Raw genomic sequence first — 14,840 nt, 5'->3', positions numbered from 1 at the left:
TCCAGGGCTGTGTGAGGGGCCTGCCTGCTCATCAGTGTCCAGGGATCCTTCACCAGTGTCCTGTGATGTGCCTCTGTCTCCCTGGAGTGCTGTGGCACTCCTTGTCCCCTCCATTAGGGTTGCATGGGTGGTGGTGCCTCTTGGTGGACATAGAATTGTATGTTACATATGCATTCGGGTTTGAGATGTACTGAACTGTGCAATTTTGTGCTGGTGTGCCTTTCAGTGGCCTTCCAGGGAGCCTTTGTGAGGTGGTCATTGCATTTAGTGGCAGTGGTGGGGTTACATTGTGGTGGGGGTTATTATTCCATTGTGGGTACGTGCAGGGGTGGGTGGTTGTGCGCAACGGGAGTGATGTGGGCCTGGTAGTGGGTTGTGGGTGATGCAGGGTGGTGGGTGTGGGGTAAAGGCTGGGTGGGATGTGGGTCTAGGTGGGTGTGGGTGGGGTGGGGTGGTGAATGCATTACAGGTATGGTGTATATGGGGTAATTGTAGATGACTTGCCTGAGTCCATTCCTCCAGTAAATCCCTCTGGGTGCAGGATGGCGAGTACCTTCTCCTCCTGGTCTGTGTAGTCGGGGTGTGTTGGTGGCGGCCCTCCCCCAGTCTTCTGCACTGCGATGTGGTGCCTGGATGCCATGGCCCGGACCTTCCCCGGCAGGTCGTTCCATCTCTTGCGGATGTCGTCCCTGGTGCGTGGATGGTGTCCCACTGCATTCACCCTGTTCACAATGGTCTGCCACAGCTCCATTTTCCGTGCAATGGGTTTGTGCTGCACCTCGGACCCGAATATTTGTGACTCCACTTATAGGATCTCGTCCACCATGGTCCTTAGCTCCCTTTCGGTGAAGTAAGGATTTGGGGGGGGGACGGACGGACATGGTGAGGGTGGTGGATGGCGTCTGGACTGGGGACGGGGTTTGGGTGCTCCTGTGTGGGTCAATATGTGTGTCCTATCTGCTGGCGTTCTTGGTCTGGCTCTGGTGCTCTCTGTCTTCTGGTCCTGGTTTCGTTGCAAGGGATTGTGGGGTGTGTCTGGGGGTGTTATATGGTGTTCTGGATGTGTGTCAGGTGTGTGGGTGCTAGGCCTAGCCAATGTGTGCACTGGTTGCTGTTGAGCCCACTTGCCACCCGTGGCGGTCGCAGCCGCCACTGGTCGTCCGGCCTCCACTGTCCGCCAAGGTGATGTGTGCATCATTATTTGGAGGGCGGGATGTGGGTATGCTTGGCGGTTCCGGGATTCCTGCCGACAGGGTCCTGGCGGGGAATGGTAGTCTGGGAATTTTTGGTGGAGTTGGGTTTTTCGATCATTATATGGCGGGTTTCCATTCGCCGCCGGGATTCTGTTCACGCCCGCCACGGCGGAATTTCCCGCCATGTTCATAATGACTGCTTAAGTAACCAACAATCGCTTCATAACAAAACCACTAATAGAACTTCGGTTCACTCTCAAAACGAGAGAGCATGACATGCCAATTCACAGAAAATTTCAGTGTCTTCCTACTGAAGTCATAATACAAGAAACAAGTTACTTACTCTGGTTCTCTAGCGTTTGTACCTTTCATTGATGCGAACGCTTGGATCATTCACCATTGTCGAAGTGGGAGTCACTTAACTTTATTGTAGCAGTACAAGGAACTCAAGTTAAAAAAAGCCCCAGACATCGCTCTTTCTCTCATAATATTCACCTCATTCTAAAGGAAGCAAATTTAGTCAATGGCCTGAGAATGCTCGCAGCATTACCTCTCTCAGAGGTCTTCACACTTGAGTGGAAATAAAACCATAATGTAAGAATCTGAGTTGTTAATTGAGTAGGAAGAGAGTGCTTCAAAAGTAATGAGGGTCAGCCTTCCATTTTCTTTCTAGTGATTACTCTTGGCAGAAGGGAAACTGGTGTAAAGGTGTAAACAAACATCTTGCACCATCTGATTGAAATAGTATTCCCATGTGAGGTTGATTACAGACACCTACTCGCATAAGAATGGCATTAGTTGTTCTTTGCTTTCCCTTCAACTCCCAATGGAGACATTCTTTCAGCGTTCTGCTGAAATAGTTGGCATGGTTGTTGTTTATCTGTGGAAGATGTTCTGTTATTAGAGAAAGCCAGTGGTAATTCAGTCAATAATATAATTTTGGAGCTTCTGCCGATAAGATCTGAGACCATGTTCATTTCTGTTTGCTTATGTGAATGCTGTGGGGGACCAACACCTCTAAATTCTGGATACAAACGAGAAAAGATTGAATTGCTCCTCTGGCTGCTCTGAGCTCAACATTTGTGGATGTCTTTCCTGCAGAGTCCAAAGACCTCAAGCCGAAAGCTGCTGTAGGTGAGCTCCCTATCTATTGAGGCATCCAATGTGACCACAAAGAGAAACAGAGGTTGAAGGAATGAGAGCCTGAACCTGTATTCTCTGATAATGTCCACCAAGAAAGAGCTTGTTTCAACTTTGGATTTATGGATAGCTTGTCTTTGAAAGAGCCCAATGCCTGAGCCCATTGCGTGCCCAATTATTTTTGGATAGGTCACACATGCCATCCACAGAATAATATGCCTTGGTTTTCCTGCTGTTTTTTATCGCTCCTCAGAGGAGGATGCTATTAGGCATGCTAGGGGAGATTTATTTTCATTGATTTTGAATCCTGGTCACTTGAAGAGTCTGATATAGGCTGTCACCAAGTTGATTGTAGGGTCTATAAATGAGCCAAAGCCCACCCAATAATCTAGGAAAGGGTACACCAGATGTCAAAGGTGGGCTGTGACTGGTGCCATTCATTTGGTGAATATTCTGGGTGCATCGTGACAGCCAAAAGGGGGAGTATGAAGAAGGTAGTGGCAACCAGATCTCAAATCTAAGATATATTTCTGTAAACTAGAATGTGGAAACATGCAGCCTTGAAATCCAATGATGCCTTGTACACATTCCTCATTAGGAGCAGTAATACCCCCTGGAGCATTATCATTCTGAATTATTGTTTTTTGAAAAAAGAGATTTAGTTGTCTTAAGTCCAGATGGACCTTCACTCTTTCTGAGGTTTTCTTTTTTATGAGGAAGTACCTGGAAGAGAATTGACATTTTGATAATGTTTTAGAACAGTTTGTAAGGCCCCTTACTGTATCAGGCTGTGAATATCAGCCTTAAATAGGTGTAGCTGCCTGTATTGCATGTGAGAAAGAAGGGTTGTCAGTGGATGTACAAACTCCACAGAATGCACACACTGGATCACATCCAGCACACGTTATCTGTGGTGCTTCCACTGCAGTTCAGCAGAAGGTAAAGATTTTCCAGCAACAGGGCCCAATATCCTTGGGGTATGTATAAGGGGGTCCAGTGTCTGGAACTCCTCAATGACGTTTTGCATCCTGACCCCTTCCTTAATCTGTGCTTTTTGGTGGCTGTCTTGCATAGAACTAAAGCTGTATATATTTGTATGTGGTTGCTCTTGATGAGGTCCATAATCTTGGTAGCACGTCTGAGGCCAACAGGAGAGTTGATATGATGGGTACTAATCATACGTACCTTGGTATGGCTGCATCTCCTTCGACTAAGAAACAATTTCAGTCTCCATTGTTTATGGAGCCCACAAGGACTTTTAAATTTCTGTTTTAATGCTCTGCAGAGCATCAACAACATGAGTTCAGAATTTTAATTCCCCGTACAATGGCATGTCCATAATTCTATTCTGGATTTCTGGTCTGATTGAAGTAACTCTTAACCACCCTTGTTTTCATAAGAGAGTGGCTCCAGCGAGTTTCCTAAAGCTAGTGTTTACAATATCCATGGTAGGATCTATAAGTAGAGCCAACATTTTCTCCACTTCATGGAAAACTGTTTTAACTTCCTGTTTCTTCTTCTTTGGCATAAGGTCTAGATACCGGGCTATGCTTGAGCACATTTTGTGTCATACCTGCCAATAACAGCCAATGCTTTAGCAGCCCTGATGCACTGAGGAGAACCACTCGCCCTACATGCCGATCCTACTACAACTCTCAATCCTGCAGTGTTGTGCACGGTGTAATTGGGTTTCTGGAATGCTGCAGCGGTTCTTGAATCACAACTAGGTCTCATTTGAGGTAACTAAGAAGACGAGCCAGAGAATTTTCCAGGGTCTTGTATTTCTTGTTGATATTGGGTACCACAACTGCCAGGATGCAGGAGCTTGCCTCAATTTTAGTCCCTCCTGCCAAATGTGGTAAAGCAAGAGAAGATTATTTTTTACCTTTTTTCCATCTGATTCTTTTAGATCGAATAGGAAACAGACAGTCTTTTGAGTATGGCCAATTCATATCTCTGTATTGCTTGAGCCACTAGGAATTGGAACTTGCTAATGTCGTCTGGCAGTGAATCAATAAATGGTGGTGTTGGTGGGTCTGTTGCAGTGAGGATGTATTCCTCCTATTCAAAACTCTGTTGTCTACCTGCTGAAGTTATTTCTCCTCCTCCATACCAGGATTTTCATTACCCACCATGTCTACTTGAATAGTAGCTTGAGTTATGTCCACAAATCGATGTGTTGATTGGCATGGAGTTGGAGATGAGATTTGTTCACTTTTCTGCCTTGACAACTCTGGTGTAACCAGCAGCAGCTGGAAAGGCAGAGATACAGGGATATGTTGAGAACCTGAAGGGAACCTTCATCATGTTGCACAAATATTTAAGGTGTACTCGCACCCTCATTTTGGAGCGCTGTTCATAATTCTCATACACTAGCTCATAATGGTCAACACAGAAGTCATAAAACTATCAACCCTATGTGTGGGGCATAATTTGGATGAAAGGTTTCAGGCTGTGCTTTAAGCATATATGTATGTTCTTCTCTAGTGTCTTTATGCATAATTTTTACATGTTCTGGACTGTAGGTCACCTCACAAAAGGGTCAGAGTCCGCTTCGGCTCCCGTGTCCAGTAGCATACCAGATGGCTAGAGTAGGATGTTGCTGGGAGAAGTATGCTCCGGACCCAGAGTAAACATGACTAATGAAGTTGTCAACAATAATGTTGTTAGTTGTACTACTGTTGATGGTCTCAGATATCCCATTTTAGCGATGAGTCCTTTGATACAGTTCTTGTTGACAATTCTGTTGTCTACAGTGGTCTCTGCAAAGCTTTGGGAGACTGAGACTCAGTAGAAGTGACTGGGTCAGCTGTTTACTCACCTTCAGCGGTGTCAACAAAGTTTTCTTGATTAAGCCGTTGACTGGCTTAACGTTGATGTTGGGGTTGTCTTTGACTTTTTAATCAGAGTAGATGATAGTAGAGGCATAGTAGTGGGAGAATGCCTCGTTTTACACTTCTTGCCTAGAGAATCTGATCCTACAAATGTTTGCAGAGGCTTTTTGTGTTTTTGTTCCTCAAGTTCATCTTCGTAAAATTCTTTTGATCTTCATTTTTCCCTACAGGCTTCAGTTATTTACTGCCTTTTACTCTCCAGATGTACCAGAGCTGTCTTCAGAATCATTTCCTGCATAGGGGTGTGCTCAGTAGCTTTGTCTTCCTTGATCCATATTAAGAGTCTATACGCATGATTATTGAGGGCTTGACATTGAATGATCTAGAGATTTTAATATCTTTAGCTTTGTGATGTGGGTGAAGGAAGTAAAAACACCTTTTGGGAGGGTCAACTGAAAAACAACTTTTTTTTCCAAAGGAACCAAAGGATTTTAAAAGACTTTCCTTGGGTTTCTCCATGTTGTTTTTTGCTCAGAGGAAGAAGTGTCAGATCTACACCGAAAGTCTAAGGAAAGGCTTCAAAAGTTGACTTATCAAGTTTGAAGCAAAAGCAAAATTCTGTAACTACCTTCTACACTAGGTGTGGTAGAGATTCGAGGTGTGAAGACTTCTGGAAAGGTAAGGCAAACAGCAATCCTATCCTTTAGAATGTGGCTGATGTCAATGTGAGAATTTTAGGGCCTTTTAAACCTGTCAGTGCCTTGGACTGCAATCATAGAACTAATAATTAACTCGCACTTTGACAATGGGAAACAATTCAAGCATGTAAATCTCCAAAAGATCGAGTGCTGGAGAATTTAAAACTCTCATGATGCCGGGCTCAATGTCCAAAGCTGCAAGGGAGTTAGATCAGAACAAATTATGCTACCTACTGGTTTTACTAAGATTCAAAGAGATGAGGTAAGATGGATAAATTGATGCATCCTAGGAGCCCAATCAACATAACTCTCTCCTGGTCTATCTGAGATATGAGCAAAATCACAATGAAATTAGCAAATTTCTGACAACTTGCCTGGTTTATTTTGCACGACTAAGAATGTGTTGAATCAATTTTATAGTGCAATATTAGATCCCACATCCATTTCTCCTGGTATGCCTACCACCTCAAAGTCCTCTGCCTGACCACCTGTACTAAGTTGCCCTGGGCATTAGGCAGCACGCTTACTAACCCACATGTACATATTTCATAAAACAAAACAGGAAAACCACCATTCACATACCGATGTTATCTTGCTTCTCTGCTGGGAAAAGTAGCGCTGTTCGGTTTCTTCAAGAAGTTTCTTGCCACCAGCAATAGCAAGAATTATTGCATCTGCAAACCTGCCATCATTTAGACAAAGTTCCACTGCTGCTTTGAAGTTTCCAATCAGAAGAGATTGGCAGATAAGCCCATCAGTATCTACATTGTAAGAAAATAAATGAAACAGGAAACAACGCACATGAAGTCCAAAAAGCAAAGGCTATGAAAAATATTTTTAAATCTGAAATGGATTACAATGATTGGTGGCCATATAAAATGTTAGGAATGGAACTAGATAAAACACCACAATGGGCTCATATTGAGCAGGTTTGTGTCCAGAAATGTGTATTGTGATAAAATATAAGCCCAGTGACTCCAGGAAAAGATAGTGCAACGTATCTTGGACAAGGGTACATTATGATGAATTCAGGTTGGCTATTATACAAAGCTTACTCAATCCAAATTGTTCAGCAGTTCAAGACATGAAAAACACCCCTACATGATTAAGATGACAAGCTACCAAAACAGATGAGCGAGATGAAAATGTATGGGATGCAGTGATCACTTATATTTTGTATATATAAACTATGTTATATAATGTATGGTATAATTCATGTTCTACAGGAAAATATAAAAGATTAACAAGTAGTCCTCCTATTTTCATCATTTGGAACTTCTAGTTGTTAAAGGTGCTTTGAAGACTTCTGTTTTATGAACATTGGGTTCCATTATGGTGTTATACTAAGTATTAAATGGCACATTATATTGGTCTAGACCTGCTCTTTTTTCCAGGTGACACTCAAACTAAAGGAGGAAAATATTGCACTTATACATTTATATACACTAGAAATCCATTTGAAGTAAACCATTGTAGAGGTGAATTTTGAATGAAGTTAATAACTGTCAAAAATTTGCAGTTGGTTTCGTGCTTTTTGTTAATGTACATAATGCTTTTCGTATAATAGTTCTAAATGAAATTCATATACACAAAACTTAGGGTCCTTTGTAAAGCGTTAGCGGGAAAGAGCATCATCTCTTTTCTAAAAAAGTACAAAGGTTATGATGATGTTTAACTTAGTCAGGAAGACAAAAGAGATTGCTATTGTTAGAAATTGGGCCTCTGTTTGGCAGTCAGTTTGCACTCTGTCCAAGCAAGGATCCTCACTCTAGTCAGGGAGATACACACCTAGGATAACCCCTGCTCACCCCCTTGGTAGTTTAGCACAAGCAGTCAGGTTCATCTCAGAGGCACTGTGCAAAACATTTGTACCAACACACACAGTAACACAGTGAAAACACTACAAAATGGACACAACACCAGTTTAGAAAAATATACAATATTTATTCAATCAAAGTAAACCAAAACGACAAAAATCCAACATACACAAGCAGTTATGAATTTTCAAAGATTAAAATTCAATATGGCGCTTAGAAACACAAATGTTTCAATTAACTGCTATCCCGAAATTGTGACGGAGTCGTTGCCACCAATCAGACGTCATTGGCCCGAGTCACGGAGTCGCACGGACTCCCTGGTACAGTACCTTGTGAAAATTAGGAACAAGCCAGTGCACGGAGTCGGGGATTGATGTGTCGCTGGATCCGGTGTGGTGCCGGTTCCGAAGCTGCAGAGCAGAGGAACCAGTGTGGGGCATCGGGTCCTTGCTGCAGAGCAGTGGAGATGATGCAGCATCTGTTCCTTATACTCTGGCGGGGTCAATGTCAAGACGAGGTGGGGTGAACTTACAGGGTTGCGGTTGCACCACAAGGCTGCAGGCGCCGTGGTGAAGTCTGGTATCATGAATGTCGGTAACACGGCACTTCAGGACTCACGGAGTCGTGGACTTCAGCGAGGCTGCGGCGGCATAAGGCTTGCAGGGTCGGTTGATGTCGTCACACTCTAGGGAGGACCACGGCTTCAGTTGCCGGTGGCATTGTGGGATCCGGCAGCGGCGTCAGTTCAGGCATCGTCCGCAGTTACTGCACTTGATTTTCACCAGCTTTCGTTCCAAAGGGCCCAAAAACTAGAGTAGGCACCACCTGGTGAGTTAGAGTCCACAGCAAGTGAACCCAGAAACTGGTAGATGAAGCCTTTGCTGTTGCTGAGACTTCTTAACAGGAGGAAAGCTCAGTCCAAGCCCTTGGAGAAACTTCACAAGCAGGATACACAGCAAGGTCCAGTCTTTGCCCTCTCTAAAGCAGAAGCAGCAACTGCAGGCTAACCCAGCAAAGGACACATAGCAAAGGGGCAGTACTCCTCCTCCAGTTCAGCTCTTCTCCATGGCAGAGGTTCCTCTTGATCCAGATGTGTTCTAAAAGCCTGGGGATTTGAGTCCACTACTTATAACCCTTTCTGCCTTTGAAGTAGGCAACCTTCAAAGGAAAGTCTCAGTTAGTCACAAGATCCTGCATTGCCCAGGCCTGGCCCCAAACACACTCCAGGGGGTTGGAGCCTGCATTGTGGGAAGACAGGCACAGCCCTTTCACGTGCAAGTGTCAGCTCCTCCCTCCCCACTCTAGCCCAGGAGACTCGTCAGGATATGCAGGTTACACCCCAGCTCCCTTTGTGTCACTGTGTAGTGGGAATTAACAGCAGCCCAAATGTCAATCTGACCCAGACCTGGAATACACAAGCAGACAGATGTACAGCATGGTAAAGCAAGAGAATGTCAGTTTGTAAATGCCACTTTTAGAAAGTTGGCAATCTAAAAACCAACCTTACCAAAAGATGTATTTTTAAACTGAGTTGAGAGGCCCCAAACTCCACATCTCTATCTGCTCCCAAAGAGAAACTGCATTTAAAAGATATTAAAAGGCAGTCCCCATGTAAACCTATGAGAGAGACAGGCCTTGCAAAAGTGAAAACCGAATTCGGCAGTATTTCACTGTCAGGACATGTAGAACACATCAGTACATGTCCTACCTTTTAAAGACACTGCATCCTTCTCATGGGGCTACTTATGGCCTACCTTAGGGGTGATGTACATAAAGTGAAATGGAAGCTTTGGCCCTGGCAAGTGGGCAAACTTGCTAGGTCGAATTGGCAGTGAAAGACTGTACACACAGACTCTATAGTGGCAGGTCTGAGCCATGTTTACAGGGCTACTCACGTAGGTGGCACAATCAGTGCTGCAGACCCACTAGTAGCATTTGATATACAGGCCCAGGGCACCTCTAGTGCAATTTACTAGGGACTTACTAGTAAATCAAATGTGCCAATCATGAAAAAGTCAATAACACAGACAATTTCAACAGAGAGCACTTGCACTTTTGCACTGGTCAGCAGTGGTAAAGTGTCCAAAGTTCTGAAACCAGAAAAGACAAAGTCCAGAACACAGTCAAAAACACAGGAAGCAGAGGCAAATAGACAGGAGAAACCACACCAAGGATGCCAGGTCTAACAGCTATTATGGCCAAACCTCTATCTCAATTCTGCAAGAAGTCATTATATGTCCTGCTCTTACTCTGTGTTTCAGTTGAGTTCCTGGGGGTGGGGGCTGGTAGGGGTAGGTTACCCTAAGAAGCCATTAAGCATTGTTGGGGGGGACGAAGGCAGTCTATGCGCATTTCAGCAGGTGCAGTAGTTAGCCCCTGTGTGCAGACAGTTCATCCAGTAATCAACAGTGTATCATTGGCCGCAGTAGTGCCCATGTTTGTTGGCTGCCCTCCTCTCAGTTTATCAAGCATTGCATCCCAACTGGTGGCCAAGGGATATTTTCAGAGGCCTAGGTTGTCCTCCCTATGCAGCGCCACCCCTTCCGCCTCCGCCCACACAGCAAAGGAGTTCTCCCATGCCACTAATGTGGGTGGGACTGTGGCTTTCCAGCTCCTAGTAATTAGGCGCTTAGCGGTCAGGAGACCAAGGCCAAGAAATCTCGATGAGGCTTTATGCTTCTTGGCCCTGGGTTACAGACCCAGGAAGCAAGCCTCCCATGTGGACAGAAGTGAGTGCAACGTGCAGTCCGACAATCTCGCTGTGACCCCACACTAGTAGGCGCTAAAGGTAGCGCAGGACCACAGCATATAGAGCAAGTCCCAGGCCTGGCCCCAAAAAGCACGCAGCAGGGGCATGCGTTACTCAGCTGCTGATAGTATTTGTTAAGGTTTGCCGGTGTGAAATAGGCCCTGTGAAGGATGTAAAACTGGATGAGGTGGAACCTAAAGTTACAGGGAATGTTAGTGTGGCTGGACAGCACAGCAGCCCATGCTGTGTCAGGGCAAGGTCTAGTCAAGTCTGCCTCCCACTTGGCGCGGCGCAACTGTGAGCTGTGTGTGACCAGAGGGCATCAGTAAACCACGTGCATGTATTGTAGTAGTAAGTGTGTTGGTAGTTCAGCTGTTAAGTCTCCCCAGTGTCTCTTCAGTGTCAGAGTACAATGCAGTAAGAATTGCCACGCGGACAAACCCCGTCTCCAACATGGCAAATGAGAAAAGGGTGCCCTCATCGTATAGGTCGTCTAATGTATGTGCCAGGATCTCACCTCAGTGCTGCTTGTGGACTGCAAGCCACATGGCGTGGCCAGTAACGCCTTGGCAGGTGCGTAGGGGATGCGAGAGCGTGTGAGGTGTAGGCTTCTGTGGTAGCAGCGGTGCGCTATGCCAATCAAGGGTGCTTCCGGTTGCTCTGGTCTAATAAGGGGGGTGGAAGAGGTGTAGAATTTCGGGCATTGTCCAAGGCGGTGCTTTAGTCGCTGTGTCCACCAGTTGGCCATCACATAGCCACCGCACCACCCACTGAAGTCGGGAGGCCAGATAATACTGCTCCATGTTTGGGAACTGCTAGGCCTCCCCTGTACAGGGGGCAAGTACAGCTTCCTCAGTGCTACTCTACATCGGCCCTTACCCCAGTGGAATTCTCTGAGCCTAGTCTAGTCTCCAGATTTCCTAAAGAATTTGGCCGAAACTTACAGGGTAAATTCGAGAAATAATAGAGCAGTTGGGGGAGAACTATCATTTTTAGGAGGGCAATTCTGCCCATCATCAAGAGGGGCAGGGTTTGCCAGAATGTCATCTGAGTTCTAATGGAGGTTACTGCCCGTTTAAGGTTACTCTTGTGAAGGTCATCTTCCGTGTGAAATATGTTGATGCCAAGAAAGCAGAATGTTCTAGGTTGCCAGGGGATAAGCACACTGGGCAGGCAGAGGCAGGGGTCAGGACCAAAAGGAAATAGACATGACTTTGCCCAGTTGACCCGCAGCTTAGAAAGTGCAGCAAAGTTTTTTTTTAAGATTACCGCAATATCAGCTGGGATGTTTTCAATGTCAAGGTATAAAAGGAGATCATCTGCATATAATGTTACAATATGGGAGACGTCTCCTAATGGGATGCCCCAGACTACCCCCCCTCCGGCGAATTTCAACCACCAACGGTTCCATGGCAAGTCAGAATAGTAACAGAGAGTTGGGGCAACCCTGTCGGGTGCCTCTGCCCACCTCAATGGGGTCAGAGATGTTCAGCCAATCTTAACTCTGAGCTGGGGTGAGGGGTAGAGCAGTCTCGCCAAGCGTAAGAAGGGTCCAGTCCAAAGTGCTGCAGTGCCTCAAACAGGTAGAACCACTCCAGGGAATCAAAGGCTTTTTTCTAGATCAAGCACTAGGAAACCCACCCGGGCCAGTCCGGAGTTGAGTACCTCATAACCCTGAATAGGCACCTGATATTCATGGATGTGCAGCGGTCCGTCTCAAATCTGTTTTGATCCAGGTGGATAAGTTAGGATACTAAGGATGTTAGTCATGTTTCCAAGGTTTTGGCCTGGATTTTATAGTCTGTGTTGAGCATTGCAAGGGGTCTGTAAGAGCCCTGTTCCTTTGGATCCCTACCAGGTTTGGGGAGCGATACCAACAGTGCCTCCGCTGCAAGGAAGGCAGGGACGCGGCCCTCAGCACCTTGTTGTAAAGGCTGATGAGGCAGGGTACAATGGCAGAGGAGAATGTCTTCTAGAATTCTGAAGGAAGACCGTCAGGGCCCAGAGTTTTGCCTGTCCTCAACTCAGGAACACTGTCTTGTATCTCAAGAAGTGTTAGGGGTGCATCCAGTTCTTCACGCTGCTCATCTGTCAAGCGGGGAGAGGGTTCAGGGAGAAGAATTCATTATAGTCAGTTGACTTTGCTACAGTTGAAGAGCATTACAGAGTTGTGTAGTATTGGGTGAATTCAGTATGTATCTCACCTGGGGTGTGGAGTGACACGCCTGTCGCCGAGCACAGGTCCACCACAGGGCTGTGTTCTTGCTCCTGGCAGATCAGCCAGGCCAGCAGTCTGCCCGACCGGTCAGCCGTGGCGTGTGTGCGGGTCGAATGTGCTGCATAGTTAAGACACCTCAACCTTTCCAACAGGGACACATGTTCCGCCCGGGAAGACGCCAGCTCCAGGGCGGTGTAGGGTGCTGTACGACCCTTTGTTTATGTGATATTAGGGACCTTTCCACTCGGACCAGGTCATGTTAAACGGATTTCATTGTTTGCCCAGTGAACGCCTCCTATTCAATGAGACTCGACGAGGCAGAACCAAATTTGAGTTCAAAATATTCAGGCATTGCTTTGTCTAGCGATTCCCTGAATGCAGCATCATCTAGCAACTCTGGCTGTAGTCGCCATATGGGGAACACGGGGAGATATGTCCCAACCCAGCTTTAGAAGTTGTGGGTTATGATCAGAATGAGTGCAGGCTAAATAATCATAATAATAATAAATAATAATAATAAGATTCTGTCAAGCCTCACATGAAGCTCATGTGCAGCCAGGAAAAACGAAAAGACTAGCATCAGGATTACGCTGGCACCAGATATCCTGCAGCCACCAGTGCTTGAGCCACTCTCATACAGCGTGTGCGGCAATCACTGCAGGTGCAGCGGGTGAAGGAACCATCCATCTGGAGGTCTAGCACACTTTTGAAGTCTCCCCCCAGCAGCCAGGGGAGGTCACTCCATAGAGGGAGTGGGAGAGGGAGAGAGAGATACTGCTGAGAAAAGAAGCCTGGCCCACATCTCGTGCGTAAAGGGACCCTAGTAACACCATCCGGCCTCTCAGTCGCCCACGTACTAACACATATTGCTGCTCAGTATCGATCTCGTAGTCAGCCACGAACGGGGTGCCCAGGCGTATCCAGATCAGTGCCCCCCTGCCTGGCGTAGGAGGAGTAATTGGTCACAAAGGGCTGCCCTCGCAAGCACCTCCGCAATTGTGAAGCCTCCGGGTGCTTGAGGTGGGTTTCTTTCAAGAGCACTATTTGAATTAAGTGTCTCCTAAGGTATGAATATATGGAACATCTGTGTGCTGGCGTGTGTATGTAGTGCACATTCCAAGTCAGTATGTTGGTGGAGGTCATGGTGAATGGTTAGTGAGTAATGTCTGAGAGGTTGGGACCTGGGGCAGCAGGGGGTTGAGGGATGGGGGGTTTGGAGGTCATGTCTATGTGACAGCTGGGTAGGGCGCAGGGGAAGGGGATGAAGGGAGGGAGGTGGCTGGGTGACAGCAGGGGAGCCTGAGGAGGTAGAGGTCCCAGATATAGTGTGGATGTGGGCGGCAGATGAGCGTGCAGCGTGGTATTTGGCATGAGATCAAGTTGTCTGCGCGGGGATCCATCATAGCTTCCTCCAGCATTGTGAGAAGCAGCACGACATGTCAATGCCCAAGTAGTCTGCATGAGAGGCAAGTAGAACATGTGACACAGCATATTTCCCAGGTCATGTCATAGTGCAACACTGCATGTCCAGCTCTGAATTGGAGTGTCGTACATCTGGAAGGGGTGGGCTTCATGTCGTTTGCGATTTCTCCGCCTGCGTGATTGAGAGTTTTCTCACGTGGCACTCTCCTCTATTGCCACTTATTGGCTGCTCAGATTAGTCAATTCCAGCCACTCCCAGGTGTCATCCAGGGTGTTGAAGAAATGCATTTTTTCATGGTGCACTACTCACAGCTTGGCAGGGAAGAGAAGGGAATATGTTAGATAGAGGGCATGAAGTTTGCGTTTCACTGTCAGAAAGGATCCGGGAACATCATGACTTGCAAATTGTCAACCCGAAGTGTCAGGAGCGATCTCACCTCATGAAACATGCTGTCTCTGTCCACAAAGTGCCCGTGCGTGACGGCCTGGCTCTTGTCGGGACCCGGTGGGTGTGCTCCACCGAGAAGTAGGGTGTCAGTGAGCCTTTGGGGAACAACGCTCAGAGCCAGTTTGTGGCGTAGGCAACTGCATCTATAACCTCCGGGAGACCCATGACATGGAGATTGTTTCTTCTGGGGCGCCCCTCAGCATCCTCCGCATGGCGCTCCAAAGTTGGCAGTCTATTCAACAATGCTTGCATGGAGGTCTCCAGGTGAGTCGTTTTGGGAGCGACCCACCAGAGAGCGGGTTTATTCCGCTAGTTTGCAAC

General features: G+C 46.6%; 1 protein-coding gene across 2 annotated transcripts in view; it reads right to left on the bottom strand.

Annotated features, from left to right (window-relative positions):
- The window catches only part of SEC31B (SEC31 homolog B, COPII coat complex component), a 1,228,966-nt gene that overhangs the window by 681,057 nt on the left and 533,069 nt on the right, over positions 1-14,840 (bottom strand). For both annotated transcript variants that reach the window (XM_069240364.1, XM_069240362.1), the window contains exon 15: positions 6,448-6,626. In XM_069240364.1, coding sequence (XP_069096465.1) covers positions 6,448-6,626 — 179 coding nt within the window. The remainder of the gene's footprint in view (positions 1-6,447; positions 6,627-14,840) is intronic.

This window comes from Pleurodeles waltl, chromosome 6 (genome assembly GCF_031143425.1).
Source record: "Pleurodeles waltl isolate 20211129_DDA chromosome 6, aPleWal1.hap1.20221129, whole genome shotgun sequence".
NCBI classification, from domain to species: Eukaryota; Metazoa; Chordata; class Amphibia; order Caudata; family Salamandridae; genus Pleurodeles; species Pleurodeles waltl.
Note: the sequence above shows the minus strand (reverse complement) of the source record. Positions and strands in the feature narration are given on the sequence as shown.